This window comes from Nyctereutes procyonoides, unplaced genomic scaffold (genome assembly GCF_905146905.1).
Source record: "Nyctereutes procyonoides isolate TBG_1078 unplaced genomic scaffold, NYPRO_anot_genome, whole genome shotgun sequence".
Lineage (NCBI taxonomy): Eukaryota > Metazoa > Chordata > Mammalia > Carnivora > Canidae > Nyctereutes > Nyctereutes procyonoides.
In genome coordinates, this window is record NW_026575142.1 from 70,656,147 (window position 1) to 70,681,678 (window position 25,532).

General features: G+C 40.2%; 1 protein-coding gene across 2 annotated transcripts in view; it reads left to right on the forward strand.

The window, feature by feature from the left end:
- The window catches only part of NAALADL2 (N-acetylated alpha-linked acidic dipeptidase like 2), an 880,849-nt gene that overhangs the window by 802,761 nt on the left and 52,556 nt on the right, over window positions 1-25,532 (forward strand). For both annotated transcript variants that reach the window (XM_055308319.1, XM_055308320.1), the window contains exon 12: window positions 25,118-25,211. In XM_055308319.1, the coding sequence (XP_055164294.1) occupies window positions 25,118-25,211 (94 nt within the window). The remainder of the gene's footprint in view (window positions 1-25,117; window positions 25,212-25,532) is intronic.

The following is a 25,532-nucleotide window of genomic DNA, read 5'->3' on the forward strand; positions in this document are numbered from 1 at the left end:
AGTCTGTAATAGTGAACCTTGACCCAAATGCTGTCAACAGTAAGACTGGACGTTTGCTGCAGTGAGGAAAGGAATGAGGGTGAAGTGAGGAAATCAAGGCCATGAGTGTAATAGCTCTTTCAAGAATTTTGGCCTACTAGCGGATAGGAAAAGGGCTAATAAATTATTGTTTATTTTTCTTTAAGTTGGGAGAGACCTGAACATGTCCCAATAGGGATAGAAAAGATCCAGTAGGAAGACATGTAAAAGTCCAGGGAAAGGTGGATAAGTGATAGAAATCACTGGCAAAGCAAGAGGCGAAGGAATCTAGGAAATAAATGGAAGATTTTTTTTTGTCAGGATGATATCCTCTGCTGATATTAAATAACAGCTAAGTAGGAAAATATAATACAGAGTAAACATACTTGTAGGCTAGGTGTCCTTGAGATATTTCCTTCTAAATATTTTTATTACAAAGTAAGCAAAATGAGGATGAATGAACTAGGATGGTCAAGGTATTAGTACTTATTTATACTAATATTTAGATAGTATTCAGATAATCATTTTGGTGAAGAGGATAGTATGGTCTTGGATGGGAGGAAAGGCCAGATAGACATTGGTGATCATGAATTACTTGAGACGTTAAATATGCTTATTTCTAAGATGATGAAAATCCCTAGCACAAGTGTGTGGCAAATTTCATATACTCTATAAATATCTCTATGAGATGATTAAGTGGTTTCTATTATATATTATACATTTTATAAATAATGTATATTTAAATACAGGTATATGTATATATGCACATATACACATAAAATAGTGAAATAAAAGCATATGTATTCTTCTGTATCTTCACCATTCTTTTATTTTGTGTTCTTTGTACACTTGTACTCTCTAAAAGAAAGACTTGATAAATATGGAGTTGATCAGGGAAAATTCTCCCACGATTTTGTTATATTTGTTATTTGAGAATGAATACAGCTCAGAATTATCCTTGACGTTTCTATGAATTTATGTGTCTACACAATATTCCACTGTGTTGTGGAATTTTGATGTTTACTTCTAATATATGAAGATATTAGTCAAGTGATTACCATTGTAGGTAGTAATGAATTACTCTCAGATTTCTCTTTGCTCAGTGCTAAAGAGAAAATACTGACAAGGTAGTGCCTAGAATAAGAAATACATTTAAAAAAAATGATGGAAAAGCCAGAATCACTTTAGAATAACTAACTACCAAGGGAAAATGATATCTAAGATTATATGCATTATTTTAATTAAGGGTGCTTGAAAATACATATGGCTTCCTTTGAATAATAAGCATCTACAGATGAGGTATGATTAGAAAATGCAATCTCTTCTACAGGTTCAATTAAATCAACTTCGTTTCAATAATGGTGAGTGATTAGAGAAATGCTATCAGAATCGTACTTTGAGTCATCATTCAAAGAATCTATTTTGTTTTTTTTTTTTTAATTCTGCAATATGGTTTACCAGATAATGACTGCAGGGCTTAAAATTAATGAAAGAAGTTTAAGAGTGATTAAATTATGTGTCTTAATCAGGCTATGATTTAATGTTACTGGTGGATTTAAAGAGTTTTCATTTATTCACAAAAGACAACCATCTCTGCCAGTCAGCCTTATAATTAGTGAGAAATGAGCTCAAAAGTTAGTGTGTGTCTCAAATGGAGAGAAGAACTTATTCAAATCATCCATAACCATTGACCTTAATTTGTTCCCTTTCTCTTGAAATTTATTTTTAGTTTATGGCATTTGACTGGGTAATACTTGAATGAGATTATTGTTGCTCCTGTATTCTGTAGCAGACAAAACCAGGATGATTAGGGTTACGAGAAGTATCATACAGTAAAATGTTTTATCCATATTTGTCATCAAGAATATAAGGCTTTTATGATTAAAAAAACAAGAGTTTAGCACTTATTTTTAAATCTATTTCAAATGCAATTTCAATATGCATTTATCTCTAGGCAGCTGACTTAGCACTCAACATTACCCCAGTGTCTTTCATGATAGAAAAATATACATTCACGAAAGGTTTACCTTTTTAAAGTTATATTTTTAGGAGAAGCATACAATGGCTTATTTGTAATATTAATGAAGCATATAGAACATTGCAAAGAGCTATGATTTGAATTTATAGAGAAATGCTGATTTTTTTTGCTAGAATACATATAAAAATGCACTAGGCCTATATCTGAATTATAGTTAAGAAACAAAAGCAGTATTTATAGGACATTATCAAATCATTTATATAACAAGTATGTAAGAGTTACTTAAAAGTTTTGACTTAAATTGTTTCCTTCCTACTGTGGTGATTGGCAGTAGATTGAGATCAATATATTTTTGCCATTAATCGGCAAAGCAATATTGAAATACACTTTTTCTGTCTCACGTACTCACAGAAAACACTAAATTGTAGCCCCCGTCTCTTTCTTGTTGTGATAAAGTCAACATTTAAAAGCAGAGGCAAGGAGAAACCAAGAACTTGTTCGCTGTCTTACAGATGACCCAAGTCAATATGGGTTTTGAACTATGTGAGAGCCTCGTTAACTTTAATAAAGGAAGAAATACCCTTCCTCTCTGGGCCCAGCGGGAAAGAGTCAGGTCAAAGGTGCTAATTATTTTTCTAATACAGTTTTATAGATATTATAGATATGTGTATTAGCGACGTACTTTATAAAATCACTGACATTTCTCAATCATGTCATAAGATACAAAGCTTTAAGTTCAAGAGCCACATGCTGAAAAGTCATTGTGTCAAGTATGATACTAATTTCTGAGAGAACAACATAGAAAAGAATGGTCTTTAATGAAGTTACTTTATTAAAGTTACCAGGCTCTCGCACAGTTCAAAAACCCTAATGACTCATGAGCCATCTATGTGAAAGCAGAAAAGGAGTCCTCTCTTTACCATCTCTTTTTTTTTTTAAAGTGGAAGAATATGTAGTACATCTATTACTGTCTATTCTTCACATTTTAGTGAAAAGCACATTACGTATCTCTAAAATGTTACCATAATACTATGTACAAAGATAAGCATATTGTATAAATCGTCTCACTGACCTTTTTTTAAAAAGACTTATAGAGTCCAGTCCTCCATGACAATGTTGGAAATTAAAAAGGGGCCCTGCAATTTGTTGAAAGTTATCCAACTTGGGCATAGCCGATGATTAGCACAGCTGAGGCTCAGACCCTTTACTGGTAGAAGCATTTACTGGTAACCATACGTCCATGGGCTTTCTCACAGTCCGCAGGACATTTGCAGTTAGTTGGGGGTAATGGGACCAGTCTTAATGTGCTAGGGGTACAAGACGCATCAATTCTGAGGCATAGCACTTAAGCTCAGTGAATGATCCTCTGGCATTCCCTGTCAGCTGCCACAGCGACCAGCAGCATTCCCCAAAGTGGATTCCAGCAGGTTCTGAGGCCCCACGAGACCCTGTGGGGTAGAGACCCCAATGACCAATATCGTTACGCCACGGAGATTTGAGGGTTTACTTGTTATTGTGCCATAACCTAGGCCATAACTCTATCTCCTGAAATAATTAAATCCCAAAACCTGTGCTTTTAATCTAAATGCTAGAACAACTACTGTTATTTAATAGGAAAACGATTCAGACACAACTTAATGTGCGATTTCATCCCTTCGACGGTCCAAAATTAGGAGTCAAACATTGGTTTCATTTTCATATACAAACTCTGAGTTGGTAGTTTTTCCTATAAGGTGATAATCATAAAGTTGAGATTCCTAGAGAAGTCATCACTGTGTTATTACAGATTGGTAGAGTGCTTGGTAGTTAAACGCTACGATAATTTCGAGTGAGACAGCTTTGCAGGTTCTGACTTGCCCACCCAACACTTATTATTCATCAACAATTTTGAACTCAGTTCATTGTTTCTGTTGAGAAGAAGAGAAACAAATGTTCGTGGCAGTCGGTGAGATAATTCATGCATTTTGTTATTTAGAAATAGCTGACTCTGTGAACTCTGCAAAACGTCTTTTACTGCCCCAAAATGCAACAGTACGATTGTGTGTATGTGGAATTGGCTGCTAATATATATTTCACGTAATTCCATGGGTTGTAGTATAAAGATTTTTTGAGGAAGAGTTTAACATTTTAGATATGAAGTATTTATGATGCTATTTAATAATTGATAAAGGAGTTTCTGGACAACTTTGACATTCTGTTCAAATCGGAATTTTTGAGAGAATCCATATTTTCTCTTTCTTAAATTATCTATTCGCATTAAAAGTAAGCAGAAGGATTTAAGAAAGATCCGATTCTTCCCAATATTCTTCACATTATGGTCCATAGCAATAATGCTTTAAGGCAGCTAGCTGCCTTCAAAGAATTTATGTTTAACAGATGTGAGCTAAGACGGCAAAGTAGAAAAAAAAATAATAATAGATGGTGACAGAAACCAAACAAGTAGATGTAAACATAGACTGATAACAGTTCTATAAAAGTAATAAGCAGAGCTCTAAGGGAGAAAAATGCTGAGGGGTGTAGAGAGGAGCCCTACCTCCCTGCGGTCTGCATGGAAGCTTGGCCTAGAATTCAACTAAGGCTTGAAGAGTGAGAGTCAGCTCTGCAAAGAATCTTAAGTAGAGCGTTGCCATCAGTAGGAAGACTATATGCGAATTCTGAAAGGCAGGGAAGACCTAAGAATGTCCTGGGAAATAGAAGTGAGGGGCAGAGTGGCTCAAAGTGAGCCTGAAGGCCACGTTGTCGTGGGCCTCTCAGATGCTGGTTGGCATTGGTGGGAAGCCAGGTTTTAACAAAGAAAGAGGAGATGAGGAAGAAAACAAAGAACACTCCAACTAAGGGGTTTCAAAGAAAAAGACTAAGGGAGCAAAGGGGGGTGCATTGTCTAGAAAACACAATATGGGTAATAGAACAAGTACATTATTGTCTGTAGTTACAGCAACTATAAATAGTTTAAAGCAGTTGAAGGAGAATTTGTCAGGCTGGATTTTTCAATTTTAAGAAATGCACTTTTGCATTTCTTAATCACTGATTTCAAGTGACACAAAACCCTAGGAGACAGGAACGCTGAAAGACAAGAAAGGAAAACAAGAAGCTGTATCAGAGGAATCCTAAACAAAGAAAACCGATGAAGGATCATTAACATGAGACAAAATAGACATTAAGGCAAAGCTCAAATTTAGAGGCTTATCTAACTACTAGAGGATTATCTCATAAGGATAAGAGGAATAATTTACAGAAGGATATCGCAATTCTGAATATGTCGGCACTCATAACACATATACAAGATAAAAACTGATCAAATTAGAGAAGGATTCAATACACCCACAATTATAACCTCGGATTTTTTAGAGTGATAGATCAAAATTTCCTGAGGGTACAGAGAAACTGAGGGTAAATTGCAATGGGACGAGTAGTAGGATGGGAGAGAGGGTAACCGGATGGGAGAGCACACCTGGAAGATAGATGCAGATGCGGGTGCCCTAGGGAGGGACGTTGCGTTATTTCTAGAGGAATTGGAAGAGAATGGACTCAGGAGATTATTTCAGTGGTTTGTATGAATATGCCCTGATAACGCATGCGGCAAATTCCATGCCCACTCTCATTTGTGTACTTTTTGTATATTTGGTGCATTTACCACATTTCCCTTTTTTTCCTCAATATTTTCCTTTCTCGCTCCCTGTCTCTCTCTCACACACACAGACATACACAATTTGTGTTCTACTTCTACCATTTTACTATGTAAAAATAAACATATTGAGAGTTGTAAGATCTTAATCCCAGTTCTAGTTTTGCCTCTAAACAGCTGTGTGATGTTAGGCAAATCATGTCAATTTTCAACTCCTATTTCCTTATCTGAAAATTGAGGTGATGAGATCAGGCAGCCAAGATTTCTTTCATCATTTGCTGCCCCATAAATTTATGCAAGATGTTTGACCTTTAGGGATTAGTGTTGTTCCTTAAAAATGTTTATTTAAATTATGTATTTCACAAGGGTATATTGCCCAGCAATTAATTTTTTTTCATTAAGAAATGAGAGAAAATTAAATTATCTTATTTATTACCTGAATTGCATAATACAGATCTGCGAAAATAAAACCCAGGCACTTCTTAATCTGCCTAAATATATGAAATAGTTCATTACAGCATGACCCTAGTTTGTGTCCCCCGTCTTCTAAATAAATTGAATGGGGAACTGGATATCCCATCCCCTTTAAAAATGATATATTGTTAGCAACTTATCATATATGAGATGAAAACTAAAACAGGCACATTACTTAGCGTAGCCTTTTTTGATCCTGTTTTCCACTAAGTAAATTGTATTTTTAGTGAAGAAACCTACGTTTTTATTACTTGATACATCTTTTGGTTGTTAAAAATTACCCAAATGCATTGGTAACTTTTCAGAATTGCTGCAATTGCTTTGTTCTTGGGCTGAATGTCTTCTTGTGCATTCTCTTATTTATGCATGTACTTTGCCATAAAACAATTATGACATCTTATTCATATTCACATTTTTTTTAATTTTTTTTAATTTATTTACGATAGTCATACAGAGAGAGAGAGAGAGGCAGAGACACAGGCCGAGGGAGAAGAGGCTCCATGCACCAGGAGCCCGACGTGGGATTCGATCCCGGGTCTCCAGGATCGCGCCCTGGGCCAAAGGCAGGTGCCAAACCGCTGCGCCACCCAGGGATCCCTCATATTCACATTTTAAATACTATCTACGTGCAAGTTTGAGGACGTTATAAAATGTACGCTTATAGAAATCCACAAATCTCATTATGTCAATTCCCCACACAAACAAGTGTCCTTTATTACATTCTTTTGTCTATAGTGCTGGTTCTCAAAATCTGATCCATCATCTACTACGTCAGAAGCATGAGGAGTGCTTATTTTAAAATCGTGAATTTTAGCATCTCTGTGTAGATCAACCGAGTTAGAATTGTGTGTGTGTGTGTATGTGCACAAGTGTGATAGGGCAGGGTCATGTTTGAGAATTTTTATTTTAAAATGTTTCACAGGTGCTTCTAATGCAGATAGGCCAGGGACCAGACACTGAGATATTCTGGTCACCAGTACCAAGTTCAAAGTCTTTCCACTAACCTACCAGACCCTTCCCATCCTTGCTCCAAGCTACCTTGCTCTAATTACTGCCATCATTACTTAATGTTTGTCAGTAAGATTTAATGGTAGGATTAAATGCAGTCTGGCAGCGGGGCACCTGGGTGGCTCAGTGGGTTAAATGTTCAACTCTTGATTTTGGCTCAGGTCAAGATCTCAGGGTCCTGGGATGCAGCCCTGCCTTGGGAATCTGTTCTCAGCGGGGAGTCTGCTTGAGGATTTCTCTCCCTCTGCCCCTTCCCCCATTCGCCTGTCTGCACACATGCTCTCTTGCATGCTCTGCTCTCTCAAATAAATAAATCGTTTTAAAAAATGAAATCTGGCAGGTTTGTTACTTAGGATTACATAAAATCATGTATTCACAGTTCGAGTGAAAGATCTGGCATGTAGTTGATTTTCAATTAATACTTGTTCCTTTCCTATATCCTTCTTCAAATCATTCAAAACCCATAAATTTACCATATCACCTCTTTATTGGACCAGTTTCTTTGCAAAGAGTGAGAAGACATGTTACACAGTGGTGGATAGTAGAATGTTCCTGTTTTCTCTGAGGAATGAAAAATATTGGGATCAAACAAATTTCAGAAAGCAAAGGAAGCAGGATTCCTGAAACTTGTGGAAAGATACCTCTCTCTACTTTTTAGACAGCAACTAGTGTCATGCTCTGCTAAGCCCTGGCCTTTCTACAACCCTCCTTCTTTTGAAAGAGACCGCTCAGTGCACAGCATCCATAGAAATGAGCTGCCTTCAAAGCATGGAGTCTGTGATAGCATTCATGGCAATTGGGGAAAGTCCAGTTCAGGTCCTAACAAAGTGCCACGTTAGGCTCTTCAGACAGCCCCAAACTTCTGTGAGTAGACTGAGCCCCTCAACATTCTCAGTACCCCACAATAGCCAACCGCATGTTACAAATCCAAGAGAATGTTGTGATGGGGTTTTAGAGGAAGATCTTACAGATAAGGAAACCAAGGCCTGCAAAGGTGCAAGGACTAACTCTGACACAGTTTACATTGAAGGCTAGTGTGTTTTCAACAACATGCGCTCAGATATCATGATGGGATATTTGCGGTGATGGGAACATGGAAACACAAATTACCAGTTAAAGAATGAAATGCAGAAATGAAAACCTTGCCTTTACCTTTACAGATCAAGCTTTGCTTTGGCCTTTTACGTAGAATAGCTAAGTCTTTTTCTAGGTTAGTTTAGTAATAATCAGAGTATTCCTTGAAATTTTTGTTTCATGTCCAGACCTCTCAATGTATTTTGTCTCCTTAAGGAGAATAAGGAACTCGATGATGAGGAATGCGATCCCTTACAACATAGTTTACTTCTCCAACTTTTTTTCTTTTTCTTTTAAAAGAAGTCTTCTTCCATTCAGGACTAACTTACTGGAATAAGTGGTTGGAATGCAAACTTAATTTTGCCTGCTTATCTTGCTGAAAGGAATGCCCTCAACTGTCACCCCCTCCCTAAACCACATCCTTTTTCAGGGTCCAACAGAAGTAAAATTTCCAAGAAGTATTCTTGCTGTCCATAGTGACCACTATTTTCCTACTAATTTGGTCCTTTGGAAGTACCATTTTATATGCTTTTCTTGTTTTCCTTTGCTAATGAGGAACAAAGGCTTCCAAACTATAAACCCCTTAATTGCAAGAATCACTTCACATTTTTAGCATTTATCCCAGAAATCTTGAATTGTAGATGCTTTACTTCTTCAAAAGAAATATCTCTAAGATAAAGTGTTCTAAAATTAATTATGAACTTAAAAATCATGTTTTACTGGTTACCTGGTGAATGTTAATATTCAAAAATTCTGAATTGTTTGATCCGTGTTGTTCTATGGAACATCCTGGGATGCCTGAGAAGCAAGGAGTTATAAGAGTCCTCTGTGTCAGCAACATGCAAAGACGAAAAGAGAACTCATGGAAAACCTAGAGCTGGATAGTGTGCTCTGTTTGTGCAATTCCTAATTTACCTTTGTATTTTTGCATTCAACTGAACAATAGCATCTAGTTTGGAGAAAGTTGATGTAAGCAACTTGTCGAGTATAATTGCACATCAAAGGATATAAAGCCGTTGCATTTCTTTTATCATTTTTAAATTTTCAAGTCTCACTCTATAGGATGCAGTATAACAAGAACAGTTATTGCATTAACAGATAGAAAAGAAACCGCATTAACAATATAATTGCCTACAGTAAGAGTCACGTAAAGTTTGGCCATTATTTATAGTATCTCTAGGTAGAAACAGCAAGCTCAAAAAAACATTCTGTTTTTTTCTCTCCATTTTCATATCCCTAGCCCCCCATTGCCCTTAATGCCTCCATAACATAGAAACATGATGTCATTATTTGTCTATGTTAGTATTTTTGTAAAAAAAAATGGAACAATATTCTGAAAATATTTTAGAGAAATATAATCTTTATCAGATGTCCAAACTCAGAATAGAACAGAGGTTTAATTTTTTGTTGTTGTTGTTGTTGGTTTTTCAACTGGGCCTTAAAGAAAGAAAGAATTATCTTAATTTACATCAAAATGCTAATATTGATCAAGTAACTAAATAATTGACTTCACATGTGATTGAATCCATTATTACCAAAATATCCTTTGTTTAAGGATTGGGTGTTAGGAATAGGCGTTGTCTTTATCCTTTAGTAAATCACTGTTTTATTAAATTCTTAACGAGCGAGCTGAAACCACATTATTTTGCATGTACAGAAATCCAGCATTATGATCTGAAAATGCAGTCTTTAAAAACAAACTATAAATAGGAAATCACTGGCCTCTTCTGTCTTGCTGCATTATGTATATCTGATGTGTTTTCTTTAGCATTATTACAAAATCTGCTTAATCAATTCTCTAATCTTTCTCTCCATGATTAATTACTTTGGATAATTTACTGAGTACATGATTGAGTAAATGCACAATTACCCTTTTAAAAATAAACAACCCCTACCCTCTTTGCCACACCAGAGCTAGAGCAGTTTCTGCAATGACAGAGAACTTCATTTCTGTTCTGGTAGGGATATGGGGGCACTTGGGGGGGGGGGGCTGCCTCTACTCAAAGATACACATTTTCCTTTTGAAGAAACCATCATGACATAGATGTAAGATGAATAATAAAACACGGTTTTAACATTTTAATTTTATTATTGTCTAAAGATATGCAAAATCCAACTAAGCAGCCTTGTGCAGACTGAGGTAAGAGCATATGCTTTGTACCAAATCTGTTTCTGATTTTTTTCTTGTATGTCATACACCCTAACCCAGAGGCTTCCTCACAGAAGGAATTTTCTCAAGGAAGCTTTCCTGATCACCCCAGATGCTTGAGGACTCCGGTATACCCTCTCACATCACCCTCACTTAAATATTTAATAATCATAGTCAATATCTGTTTCATATGAAAAGCCTAGAATTTCCCTGTACTTCACAGGGTCTCTGACATATAGCCAGTGCCCTCTAAATATGCATTTTATACTAGAAATGCCCTTAAGTAGTATCAATATGGATGGATAGGTGATCACTGTAAGTGTTCATGTTAGTGTTTAAATATTTTCCCCAAACCTTGTTCAAAGAACCTAAAATTGGAATAATAATAATCTATGATCTACGATGATAGATGAATACCAATCATTATGCATACCAGCTGACCCTCCTATTTTATTACCATCAATTTTCCAGATGTATTTTAGATCTATTTAGTCAATGCTGTTTTATTGCAAGGAAAATGATAAAAACGCTTTCTATACTCAGCATTTTAGAGATTTTTTGGCTTCATAAATCCCTACATCCACTTTTCTAGTCTGAGTATAAAAATTATAATTTCTGATAGGACCATGTGCCGCCTTGATATGTAATGTGCCTGATAGGTGTAATCAGCCCTTAATTTTCCTGAGAATCCTATGGGCAGATTTGGTCAATGCTGTCTCTGTGGCCACTGGTATTCCCGATTTTTTTAAATTAGGGAAGGGATTGGAAAGGAAAGAAAAAGATGAAATTTAGTATAAGAGTCCAGATTCTGCAGCCAGAATGCCTGGGCCTCAAATCTCAGAATAGCATGTACAACCTAAGTGGCTCTGGGAAAGTAACTTCACTGAGCAGTGCTTCTGTTTTCTCATCTGCAAAATAAAACAGGGCTATTGCAAGAATTAAATGGATTAACTCATGGAAAGAATTTAGAATAATGCCTGGCATATGGCAAGAACTCATAAGTGTTAGTTGCTATTGCAGTTACTATTATTGTTAACACTGAGCTGAAGTTAGTGGAATATAATAAAGATACTTAATTTTCAATTTGCCAGTGAGCGTATATGTTGTTCAGTGCAAATTATTACCAGACGTGATATAAAAGAAAAGTCGGCACCTTTAGTGTCTTTCTCCAATGTGCTAAGAAATACTGTTTTTTTTTTCCTCTAAGAACAATATGACTAGAGGAAGATACCTGTCTTACAAAGTCAAAATTATGACTACATGTACTGAAAAAGAATTATCAAAAACTACCAGTAAACTAACTTATTTCCAAAGTAATCTGTACATTTTTTTTTTGCTACAATTTAATAACTGATGGATGATGACACTCCTTGAAAAAGGAAAGATATCTTAACAGTGGAAAAAACAAAAAACCTTGTGGGTGCCTGGGTGGCTCAGTTGTAAGCACCCACCTTGGGCTCAGGTCACGATCCCAGGGTCCTGGATCCGGTCACATGGTCTCAGGTCTGGCTCTAGCTCCCTGCTCAGTGGGGAGTCAGCTTATCCTTCTCCCACTGCCCTCCTCCCACCCTCACACTCCTCACCCCCACTCTTGCTCTCAAATAAATACAGTTTTTAAAAAGGCTTATATCAGTTACTTTTGTGGTCTAGGCATAGAAAAGGAAGCATTCGATTTTGGCAACCGATTCCCATCTCTTTGCCAAGGTTCTCTTGTGCCATGGGGACAATGGTCCAGAAGAGTTGAAGATTTCATACCTCCATGAGGCAACCATAGAAAATTCCAAGGAAACTAGTTTACTTTGTCTCTTCTGTATTGTTCCCACCAGGATTAAGTTCCAGTTGCACACAGGGACATGGTAAAATGCCTTCTGTTGGCTGCCTTTCCTCATTCTGCTACCTTCCCCTCTCAATGAACCATTTGCACTCATATTTTGTCTCATGGTCTGTTTCGGAGGGAACCTCGAGTGAGGCTCATGGTCACCTCCTGGTAGCGTGCTCTGAGTTCAGGAGGAGGACACCCAGAGACAACGGGGCTTGGGGCAGAGGCTGGAAGGACAGAGTAAGGCCAGGGAGCTTGTATTCCTCACCAGTGGGTTTCTTGCCAACAGAGATTGTCTTAGTTCTTTAATGCCGTGGCATCCATGGGGGTCAGTGTGTATTTAAAACAAAACAAAAAACAAAACAAAAAACAAAACAAAAAAAACCTTAATTGGTTCAGGGAACAGACTGAGGGCCCACCTATTTAATAATCAAATTAAAAGACCATAGAGACATACCCTGTTTATGCCTCTTTTCCTTCTTTCCATAGCTCGTCCATCGGTCGTCATGGCCGCCAGAGGTGCAGAGAGTTTTTGCACAACCCGGCCACAGTGCCTCTGCACTGAAAGCCCAGGCCAGCCCCCAGACTGGGTGTCCCAAGGTTTGTGCTCAGCCCTTGGTAGCTGCAGGGGCTTGGCGACGACTGTAACAGAGGTTTCCCAGGGTGCTGGAGAGCAGAAGGCCTTCTCTGCTCTATCTCTGGGCTTTTCACCACCTGATGATGCTGGGTCCCCATTTTTACTGCCTTCTGCATAACTCTACACGTCCTGAGGTTCACATAGACTTTCCTTGCACGAGGCTCATGGCCCAGACAGGGTCAGTCACAGGGAATTCCTACTAACAGCCTCAAGGTTTATGGACAGAATGTCCCCTGTATTTTCTTGGTTAAACTCCTTCTCCTCCTTCAAATGAATTTCCCTCCTGGTAGCTTTTGCATTTCCTCGATGCTGTTTTTGAAGTCCTTTGCTGCCAGTCAACATCCTTTGGGACAAACTCTGCTCATCAGATGAGTTTAATGAGAGAAGGGCAGGATCTTGAACTGTTTCCTTCCTGGAAGCTTAGGAATTTTTTTTAAAACATTTTTTCTTAATTCCTTTTAATTTTTATTTATTTATGATAGTCACACACAGAGAGAGAAAGAGAGAGAGGCAGAGACATAGGCAGAGGGAGAAGCAGGCTCCATGCACCGGGAGCCCGACGTGGGATTCGATCCCGGGTCTCCAGGATTGCGCCCTGGGCCAAAGGCAGGCGCCAAACCGCTGCGCCACCCAGGGATCCCAAGCTTAGGAATTCTATAGCAGTTTTCCCACCTGCCTCCTCTGACTTTTGAGCTTCACAAATGTGTGTACAAAGCAGCGGGCACAGGTCTATCTGGCAAGGCCTTGTAAACATCATGTACCCAAACCTCTCCGTGGTAAGTAGCCCTCGAACCACCCTCTGACAACCACTGGAGCTCCCTTCCAAGGTAACTGGGTGCCTTCATTTCTACATGCCCCCTCATAGCAGAGACCTTTCAGTGGCATTTAAGCTTTGTACACCAGTTTCCGGGATGTAAATTTGGTCTGAAGTGACATGCTCTAGTAGTCGTGGGCGATATATAGAAGTCCTTGATTTTCCAAGACAGTTTGACTTTCAAGTAATTGTTTTTCTAATAATAGGACTTGTCAGATCATAGGTTTTTTAGTTGAATGTTGCCTGCCATCCATTTTCCTAGCTATGAAAAGTAGCAGAAAGGAGGTGACATAGGTAGGTGTGTGTTTTGGGGTGAGGAGGTACATAAGGATATATTTGGCATAAATAACTGCATAGCTCTGGCTATAGTGTGGAGAATGGATTTGAGGCAGACACTTGGATCAGTTGGGGGGTTTGTCGAGTATTTCGAATGACGGGTGACGAGAATCCGAATACTGAATTTCAGCCATGGCAGGGGCACATAGATTTGGTGCACTGACATTAGGCAGTGCCGTTTCATTTCTCCTTTTGCTGAGGAAATAGACTGGGTACGTCAGCAGCACATCCCTGCTTTCTTTCGTCTGCTGATATCACAGTCTGGGAAAGCAGTGCCGAGGCCCGGAAGGCTGCTTCTTGTCCTGCTCACCTCAAGGCAGACTGAGGCCCCTTGTCAACAGCCGGCTGCCCTGAGGTTTGTTATCCATGGGACCTGTGTTGCTAATGTATGGGTTTTCTACTACAAAGTGGCATAAATCAGAGTCAGGTCACCTCAGAATGAACCTAACAGCCCGAAGGGCACCATGCACCACAAAATCATGTTCTGAAGACTCACCAGACCATAATTTATTAGCTAATGCCTCTGCCCTGGAAGTTAAGGGAATAGGGAAGGACTCTGCATGGATCACTGAATCATGGCCACATGCTTTGCTTGAGTTTTAGGGCTTTCTGACCCCTCATCCCACACCCGACATGCAAACTTCTTTCCTTCCTGCTAACCAACAACTCCACTTCAGCCTCACTGGTTTCTTCATGTTTCTCAGAATATACATGCTTCCTTCTGCTCAGGGCTTTCGTTTATTTTATTCCCCTGATCTGGGGTATCCTTCCCCCCTCTCACTCTAGCTTCTTGAGCCCAAAATATGTACGTGTGGCGGAAACCCACGGTATGTTTAGCATGGAAGGCAAAGTAGTGCTTTCCAGAAAACAAAAGATTCATGTTCGCTGAATTTTCTATGGTTACCTTCTTTCCCGATTGTGTGAAAGTGATACGGGTTGTCATATCAAGGAAGGAAGTCATAAGGGGAGAAACTGTCCTATATTTCTCTTTCCTCCCAATTGCACAGCGATGATGAAAGCTCGGTAGATACTAGAGAGATGGTTCATGATTCATCTAATTGTCCTGCTATGTCACACCAGGCCCTCGCATGCCGGTCTCTCTCAATTTCTTCCTCACACTACCCTATAATGTAGATGTTATAATTCTCTCACCGCACGACCTCCTAGAGTGGGGCCGTACTGCGTTAGACGTCTGAGGACGTAGAAGTAATCCCACAATGGTAGTTGAACTTGCGGCTCAGGTAGGAGGCACAAACCATGCTTGCTTTAACCTGGAATTATTAAAAATGGAACAAATCACATATTTACTGAGTGTCTCTGCCTATAACTAAAAAAAAATTATAGAATTATGGTATTGGTATTGCTTTAATAAATCTATTTTTGTCCAAATCTTTTGTCACTGAATTAAATGAATTCATTCAAAACAATCATTGTAGATACAGTCATTGTATGTGCTAGTGAGATCTAATAATGGGGGGGGGGTGGAGAATGCCTACTGTCAATATTCACGAATTGTAAATATCTCTTTTTTAATCTCTAGACTGGTATGGAAAAGATTTTTGGCAAAACCAAAAAATATGAAAATACCTCCCTGCATGGCAATGAAGCAATATATGATTACGGAGTTTAACCAAAAATTACATGTGTGTGTTTGTATGTCTATCTTCCTTTATTAAGTTTCTGAAAACATTCCCCTGAATCTTTAAATATGACTAAAATTATTTTAGGTTGGAGAAAGAGAAATTTTATATGACAAAATATAAATTTCTTTTATTAGCCTTAAAATCTAGAAGAAGGCTGGGGCACCTGGGTGGCTCAGTGGTTGAGCATCTGCCTTTGACTCAGGGTGTGACCCCGGGGTCCTGGAATCGAGTCCCACATTGGGATCCCCGCGGAAAGCCTATGTCTCTGTCTGTCTTTCTGTGTATCTCATGAATAAATAAATAAAATCTTAAAAAAAATATAGAAGAAGGCTGTACTATTACTATCTTGCAATAATATAATCTTGCCTGATACCAGGGAAACCAGGAACTCCAGAAATATCACTATTACCTAGTGAGAGAGGGAAGCCTTTGCAGTGTGGGCTCATTAAGTAATTTTTCAATATAATCTTTTTTGAACACTTTTATTTCTGTAGAATAATTTTGTTGTCATTTGTTGTTGTAATGCATCCTTCCTTTATCTTGTAGGATGGGGGTAGGGTGGCCTGGGGAGAGTGGGGAAGGTCCTGAGGCAGATGGTGTGCTTGTAAAGTTATTATAAGGGAATCTCAGGTGGCTCCAGGGTGTGCCGTCACCAGGACGGTAAGGCCGAAGGTGCAGGCCGCCATATTCCCACAAAGAACAGGGAGACAGTGGTCCAAGGATGAAAACAGCTCTGGGAAATCTCAGGAGGCCACCCAGGAGTTCCAGCAAAATAGCAGAGTAAAGTAACCTGAAAATAAGGACACAAAAAGGGTAGGGAGTGGGGTGCTCAGGGGCTCAGTAGGTCAAGTACCTGCCTTCTGCTCAGGTTGTGATCCTGGGGTCCTGGGATTGAGCCCCACATAGGGCTCCCTGCTCAGTGGGGAGTGTGCTTCTTCCTCTACCCCTCCCTCCTGCTCTGCTCTCTCTCTTTCTCATAAATTAAAAAAAAGGGGGTGTCTTGGGAGTAGGGAGAACAGCTTCATTTTTCCCGCCTTACCCCTTGCCCGGCCTAGCCCTGCTCAGCGTCCAGAGGAAACTCTCTAGCCAAAAAGAGTTCTCCCTGTAGGCAAAAAGAGCACAAGAGTGACCAGGCCCCCTGACCTTTTGCAGTCACATGAAGGACCCGGCCCAGACTCCTCCTTTCCCTGGCCTGTGCCTCCGAGTACCAGCAGCTAGTCCCTGGGAGGTCGTGTGCATGTGCTCAGCTGGCTCCAGTGGCTGTGACTGGCCTTTATTGTGTGTGACCTGCCAGCCTCTGGGACCAGGCTCTGGGGCCAGCCTCTGCAACCAGATACTCTGGGGCCAGCCTCTGCATCAGCCTCTGTATCAGCCTCTGCAACCAGCCTCTCTAACCAGCCTCTCTAACCAGCCTCTGAGGCCAGCCTCTGCAACTAGCATCTGTGTTCACTCACATGCACACCCACAGCCAGACCCCCTGCAGCTGCCTGTGGGCCTGAAGCCAGGCCAACCCCAGCCACAGGCTCATGTTGTGGAGGGTACTTGCAAACAGCCCCCGTGGTGCACACCCGCGTGCTGCCAGCACCAACTCTGGTTACCAGACCCCCAAAGTGCACGGGCCTGCAGCCAGCCTCTGCAGCCACCTGGGTGCTCGCTGATTGCCCACATCCTGCAGCTACTCATGCACCCACCGCTGGCCCCAGCCCCTGCTTTTGCCCCCGGGTGTGTGCCTGTGGCTGGCCCCTGTCATCATTCAGGCCCCTGCAGCCGGCTCCCCAGCCACACAGGTGCACACCGGCGGCTCTGGCCACCACTACCCCATGCCCTGTCCCCTCCCCTGGGGAAGCCAACCCAACAGCCATTCCAGCCATTCCGAGCCCTGCACAGTGCTCGCTGCCCAGGATCCTGCCATTGTCATTGTCATGCACCTCAGCTGCCCAAGACAGGGAGATACTTAAATCTCCACTTGTTTGTGAATTTTAGTCTTCATCTTGCCATTGGTTTTGAGTTTCACACCATGCGATTTGAATCTTCTTAAATTAAGACGTTTTTGATGGTCTAACACCTGATTGATCCTGAAGAATGTTTCATGTGCACTTGAGAAGAATGTGTGTTCAGCTGCTATGGGACAGAATGTTCTGTAACCCTCTGCAAGGTCCATCCGGTCAAGCATCTGGTTTTCATCCAGGGTTTCCTCATGGATTTTCTATTTGGATGACCTGTGCACTGTTGAAAGAGACCTAACCTCCCCCTCCCCCCGTTACTATAGTGTTCTTTTCTTTCTTCACGTCTGTTAATATTTACTTTTTTATATTTAGACGTCCCCATGTTGAGTGCATAAGTATTTACAAATTTTATATCCTCTGTTGGGATTGAATCCTTTATCACCATGCCATGACCTTCTTTGTCTCCTATCACGATCTCTTTGTTGTGTAAGTTAAGCTGCCTCTGCTCCCTGTGGGTTTCCGTTTACATGGAGCTTACTGTTCTGTATTTCTTTTCCCCTCTCCACTCACTTTCAGTCTGGGTATGTCCCTAGAGCTGCAGTGAGCTTCTTGTAGGCCAGTTGGAGCTGGGTCTTATGTTTTTTTCCCTTCATCCACTCTCTTTTTATTGGAAAATTTAGCCCATTGACATCTAAAGTAATTATTGAGGCATGGGCTTACTATTGCCATTTGTTCATTGTTTTCTGGCTGTTTTAGAGTTCTTCTCCTCTCCTGCTCTCATCCCTGTGATTTGACAGTCTTCCGTAGCATCATGCTCCAACTGCTATCCTCATTCTTGTGTATCTGTTACAGATTTTCCCTTTGCTGTTACCATGAAACTACCTAAAGCATCTCATATTTACAATAGTCTTATTTTAAGCTGATAACAACTTAAATTCAAATGCACACTAAAGCTTGATATTTTTACCTTTTCATGCCCCCACAAGGTTATGTTTCTGATGCCCCAATTTACATAATTACCTTATTTATCTGCTAAAAAACTTATGGTAGTTATTTCTTAAGGTTTTTGTATCTTGGTTCATACTTGATTTATGTGATTTCCCAGCTACCATTGAAAATCAAAGTATTCTGGATTTAACTATATATTTGTCTTTATTGGTGAAATTTATCCCTCCCTGTTTTCCCATTACTAATTATCATCCTTTTGCTTCAGATTCAAGAGTTCCTTTTAACACTTCTTGTAAGAGTGTTAAAGAGTAGTGGGCGTGAACTTCTTCAGCTTTTGCTTGTTTGGAAAACTCTGAACTGCTCCTTCAATTCTGAAGGACACATTGGCTGGGCAGCATATCCTTGATTGGCTTTTTTTTTTTTTCTTTTAGCACTTTCCATATATTATCCCAGTCTCTCCTGGCCTGCCAAGTTTCTCCAGAAAAATCTGATAGTCTTATGGAGGTTCTCTTATATGGAACAAGTTGTTTTTCACTTTGCCTCTTTTAAGATTCTCTCTTTGCTTGTAACTTTTGACAATTTAGTTATAATGTGTTTTCACATGGTTCTCTGTGGATTCATTTTATTTGGGTCTTATAAATTATGAAACTTTTCAGCCATTCTTCTTCTTTTTAAATAAGATTTATTCATTTTAGGGAGAGGGAAGAAATCATGTGAGTGTGAATGGGGGGAGAGGCATAGAGAATCTCAAGCAGACTCCCCACTGAGCCTGGAGCACAGCCTGGGGGAACCTGGACTTAGACCTCATGACCCTAAGATCATGACCTGAGCCAAAATCAAGAGTTGGACACTTAGCCAACTGAACCACCCAGATGCTCTAGCCATTGTTATTTTTTTTCTAGCCATTATTTCTTTAACCAAGCTTTCTAATACTTGTGATCTCACTCATATGTGGAATATAAAACATAAAACGAATGAGCAAATAAATAGAATCATAAATACAGAGAACAAACTGTTACCAGAGGGAAGGGGTTTGAGGGAATGGACAAAATGAGGGAATTGGATTGGGAGATAGAGGCTTCTGGTTATGGAATATATGAGTCTCCAGGATGAAAGGTACAGCATAGGGAATATAGTCCGTGCTACTGTGATAGTGTTGTGTGGTGACAGGTGGTAGCTGCCCTTGGGGTGAGCAGAGCATCAGGTATAGAGCCATTCAATAACTATGTGGTATACCTGACACTAAGGCAACATTGTTTTCAATGATATTCAAAAAATTTTAATGACGTTTTTAAAACTTTCTTCTCTTTTCTCTTTCTCTTCTCCTCCTGGGACCTCTAGGATGTGAATATTGACTTATTTGATGATATCCCATGTGTCTCTTAGTCTGGCTCTTTTTTATTCTGCTTTCTCCTATTCGTTCTTCTGATTGGATGGATTCATATCTTTGAGTTTGCTGATCCTTTCTTTTGCTTGATCTAGTCAGCTATTGAAATCATCTACTGAATTTCTCAGTTCAGTTGTTGTATTCTTCAGTACTTTTTAAAATATTTTCTGTTCCTTTATTGAAATGCTCACTTTGCTATGCATTGTTCTTCTTATCTTGGTGAGCAAATTCATTATTTTGATCTCTTTATCCAGTAAATCGCTTACCTCCATTTCATTAAGGTCTGTTTCTGAAGTTTTTTCTTATCCTTTTGTTTGGAACCTATATCTCTATTTCTTTACTCTTCTTCACTGTCTGTGTGGGTTTCTGTGCACTAGATTAAAAAAAAAAAACAACTACCATTTCTAATCTTGATGGAATGGCCTTGTGTAGGAGATAAAAAATGTATTATTCATCCTGGCCCTAGCTCTTGGTTTTCTCTTATTTGTTTGTGATTGGGCTTACAGTGGTTGAGGGTGTGCTAAGATCTATTAGTGTCCCAAAGGGGAGAATCTCAGTCAGCAACTAGATGTAGGCTGTTTGGAAGCAAGGTCCTCAGGACGCAGCTCTGGAAGTATGTAAATAAACCTCTTTCAGGGAAAGACTAGAAGACAGACAATTCTATTGGCTTTTTTTTTTTCTTTTATTTTAAGATTTTGTTTATTCATTTGAGAGAGACAGTGAGAGAGAGCACAAGCAGCGGGAGCTATAGAGGGAGAGGGAGAAGTAGGCTCCCCACTGAGCAGGGAGCTGGATTGCGGGGTTCCATCCCAGGACCCTGGGATCGTGACCTGAGCTTTAACCGACTGAGCCACCCAGACACCCCTTCTGTTGGCTTCCTAAGTGCTTAGCTCCAGAGGGATAGCCGGTTAAGAAGTGTTTCTTTGTTTGCAGTCCTGTGAAACTTAGGAATGCAAGCTCCATGGGCCTCCATAGCCAGGGTTCAAGGGGTGTGTCCCCATCCCCGAGGTGGCAGTTGTAAAAGCTGGGGTGCCAGATAGGTATATAAACTCCTTCTAGGAGGATATCGGTGGTTTGGAGGAGGCTGTTGGAAGAATGCTAAGATCCTATCTATTGACTTCCCTGTTCTCTGGGGAAGGAGACCACAATCGTGCCTGGATGTGTGTTGTAGTAGGCACCTGACCCTCAGGCAGCAGTTACAAAATATGCACGTAGGCCTCCTTCAGGGAAGACTGGGAGATTGACATTTCCTCTTCTCATTTCAGGCTGAACCCTGAGGGGATAGCTGATTAAGAAGTGGGTTTATTCTGTTTGCCACAGCCCTCTGGGAATTCAAACTCAATAACTCAAGCCCCACCGGCCACCAGAGCCAGGCAACCAAGGGGTGCATCTTCTGGGTGACAGCGACGAAACCTGGGCACCAGGCAGGTGCCCAGGCTCCTTTCAGGGAGACACTGATGAGCAGGGCAGAGAGACAATGTGAAGAGGGCACGTGGCAGCCTCGGTCTCCAGAGAGTACTGCAGGTGGCCCCTAGGTGTGTGTTAAATCAGAACCCTGATGCTCAAGCTGTGGCCTTTACGATATGTAAATAGACCTCTTTCAGAGGGCGACTGGGATATAGTCAGTTTTTGCTTGCTACCTCTTCACTGAGCCCTGGGGACTCACAACAAGTCCTCACAGGCCCCTTAAGTCCTGTTTCTTCATTTGCTATAGTGTTGTCAGCTTTGTGGACCCAAGTCTCATTGGCTTGTAGGGCTAGATGTTTTGGGGGCCTGTCCCTCCGGTGGAAGTCTGAAAGGTTAGAGCACTCCATGTTGGATCCAAACCCTTCTCTCCTCAGGGAGAAACTGGGAGTTGAGAGTTTTCTCCCAATTATACGTTGCTGTGATGTGCTAGTGTTTATGGTCAGAGTGCATCTCGGCCTTTCTTACACATTTCAAAGTGGAATTTTTATTTGCTGATGTGTCAGAGACACGCAATTAGATTTTTTTTTTCCCCAGAAGGAATTGTTTTACGTGTAGCTGTAGATTCGGTGTGTCCACGGGAGGAGGTAAGGCCAGGATCCTCCTATATTACCACCTTGGACTGGAACCCAGGAAGGCTAACCCTTATACCTATGTTTTTGACGTAGAATTAATTCCCCCACTACCCGCCTCTAGGTTTGCCAAGATAATAAAATGAGACATTTAAGTGTAAAGCTTAACTTTGAAAACAGCGGGGCTTTATATAAATACAAGAGGAGCTTGCTTCGGCTTGCCTGAAGAAGAGTGATTCCAGAGTGGATGAGAGAGTAGGAGTACGGCTCATCTCCTCCTACTTCATGGTGAGACCTATGTAAATCCCCCTCTTGCTTATGAGGCTGCAAGTAAAGCGGTGGGGTGGAAGCAGTCTATCGTGGGCCAGGTGCCTCGGAAGTCCCCGGATTTGTTGTCAGGTTCTTTCTGAAAGAAATAGCAAGGTGGCTGGCTTACGCTCCAGTTGTTGGAGCTGCCAAATGACTCTTAAGACAAAACAAAACAACTCGCAGCAGCGGCACACAGTGAAGTTGCCTTTCTCTTCCCTCCCCATCCTTTCATTTTAATCTTTTATAATGTGTGGCTTCCAGATTCCAAAACTGTAAACAAAACATGTCTGTTCTGCCGTTTCCATTATCCAGTGCAAATTGAAAAGAAGAAACCATAATGCTTCTTAATCTTCTTTAAAAATTCCTTTTTACAAATAATTTATTTCCAAATATCAGCGTTTCTTACATGATTTGGATGTAGTGAGGTGGCATAGAGACAGAATTCATATCAACCTATTGCAGATAAAGCTTTTCCCCTGAAAAACAGCATTATCAGAGTAGGCAGTTTCCCAGGATTTGTGTGATCACTATTCTGGGGATGAAATTCTGCAAATAAACCGGAGGCATTGAGGGTGGGGGAGGAGGAAGCGGTTACTACATTTGGGAGAAAAATATCTCAAAGAAATAAAAGGACACCCAAAGTGTTCCTTCGCCCTCTTTCTTTCTAAGAGATGTAGGTTTTTTAAGCATTTAGAAGATCAAATTGAATTGTACTTTTATCATGATATAAATTGTGCAAACAACCGGGAATTATGGCTTTTAAATATTAAATGGAATTTGACCCTTGTCGAATCTGTAGATGTGCATATTTAACATCGTATTTTCCCCGTAAGTTGTTGTCTTTTACGTGTTCTATAATGTCTCGAGTTAGTGTGCTAATTTCCCCTGTGTAGTTTCACAAGACAATATTTTCATTTACTAACAGCATTTCATAGTACGTTAATAACATCAACGCAGCCACATTTCCCTGTGTGCCGGCTTCAGGGTTATTAGAGATGTAGGGACATTTGTTAGGCCCAGGTAAATATTAAACATCAATTGAGAGAGAGGGAGAGTAACAGTGGCATGTGCTGCCAGCAGGAAGTTCCTCTGAGATGTATATGGATGCATACGATTTGCTCAGTCTAGGAAGCAGATGCTCGTTCAGCTGGAGTGTGTGCTGGTTTCAAGCACAGCCCTGGAGCCGGGGCTGGGGGATGTGCATGTATGGAGATGCCAGGTATGAGTTTTGGAGATGCCATTAGAGGGTTTGTTTTTTTTTTTTTACTTGACTTAAACATGGACCCCAAAGATACATAAATGATGCTAGGTTTTGACAGATTTTGGAAAAGTCATTATTAACTGAGCAAAGCCTTAAGGAAAATAGTAACGGAGATTTTAATGGAGTTTTTCAGACTAAATTACATTTACATTTTCTGATTCCTAATGAAAGCAACAGTTTTTTGTTTGTTTGTTTGTTTGTTTGTTTTTTTTGTAAGTTTTCATTTAAATCCCGGTTAGTCAACATACAGTGTAATACTAGTTGCAGGCGTACGATTTAGTGATGCAGCACTTCCTTAGGACACAGGGTGCTCGTCATCATCACCAGTGCCCTCCTTAATCCCCGTCACCTATCTCACCCAGCCCCCTGCCCACCTCCACTCTGGTAACCATCTGTTCAGACTCAATTATATTTTAAATGAAATAAATTGATCACTAATTTTGTCTGGAGTTTTACTTAGTCCCATAACCAGATATTGATTTTTCAGTTATTTCTCTCTACTGTTTATTTTATTGTGTGTCATTCTGAACTGCTTTTAAGGAATTATTTTATTTTATTTTATTTTTTAATAAATTTATTTTTTATTGGTGTTCAATTTGCCAACATATAGAATAACACCCAGTGCTCATCCCGTCAAGCACCCCCCTCAGTGCCCATCAACCAGTCACCCCCACCCCCTCCCACCTCCCCTTCCACCACCCCTAGTTCATTTCCCAGAGTTAGGAGTCTCTAATGGTCTGTCTCCCTTTCTGATATTTCCCACTCATTTTTTCTCCTTTCCCCTTTATTCCCTTTCACTATTTTTTATATTCCCCAAATGAATGAGACCATATAATGTTTGTCCTTCTCCAACTGACTTATTTCACTCAGCATAATACCCTCCAGGTCCATCCACGTCGAAGCAAGTGGTGGGTATTTGTCATTTCTAATGGCTGAGTAATATTCCATTGTATAAATAAAATAAGGAATTATTTTAAAGTTTAAATATTGCAACTTCTTGAAGGAGGGTGATATGTCTTAATATTTTAGCTTAAAAAAGGAGAAAATGTTATATGCCTTTATATACTCTTTAAGACATGAAAAATATACAGAATGTGTTTTCTTTCCTTATAGACAAAATTAGGGGCACCTGGAGGGCTCAGTTGGTGAAACAACTACCTTTGGCTCAGGTCAGGATCCCGGGGTCCTGGGATCAAGATCCGGCGTGCAGGGCTCCCTGGTCAGGGGGGTCTGCTTCACCCTCTCCCTCTGCCCCTCTTCCCCACCCATGCTCTCTCTCTTTCAAGTAAATAAAATCTTTTTTAAAAAACTAAAAAGAAATCTAGGGATGCGTGGGGGGCTCATTGGTTGAGTGTCTGCCTTTGGCTCAGGGTATGACCCTGAGGTCCTGGGATCGAGTCCTGCATTGGGCTCCCTGCATGGAGCCTGCTTCTCCCTCTGCCTGTGTCTCTGCCTCTCTCTGTGTATCTCTCATGAATAAGTAAATATAATCTTTAAAAAAAAGAAATTTAAAAAGAAAAGATATCTTATAAAAGTATATTTTACCCTCTGTGTTTTTACTACTGTGGTTATATAAGAATGTATGAAATAATGAAAAAGCAAATCAGAAACCCTTAATACTGACTGCTAGCATCTTTTGTGTTTTTCTCTTTCAGCTCACGGGAGAAGTGATTTTGCAAATTGCCAATGAACCAGTTCTGCCCTTTAATGCACTCGATGTAGCTTTAGAAGTTCAAAACAGTCTTAAAGGTAATTTTTCTTTGAATTATAGAATTTTCAACAAATGAAAAATTGTCCAACTAATTTTTAACGAGCAATGGATAAAATCATATGCTGACTTATTAGTTATGGCAATGCAGTGACTCCCTTTGTGGGAAGGATTATGGTCGAGAGGGGTTTAGAAGAAATCTGACCACCACATCCACAGGAACAAGGTGTATTTATGCGTGAGCACCAGACAAAGTATCAGATTATAGAGGATGTTTCCCCTACTTTCCTTTATCAGAGAGATTGATCATTTCAAACTTCTGTTATCATTTATAGGTTCCACATGGAAAAATGTAGTTCAGG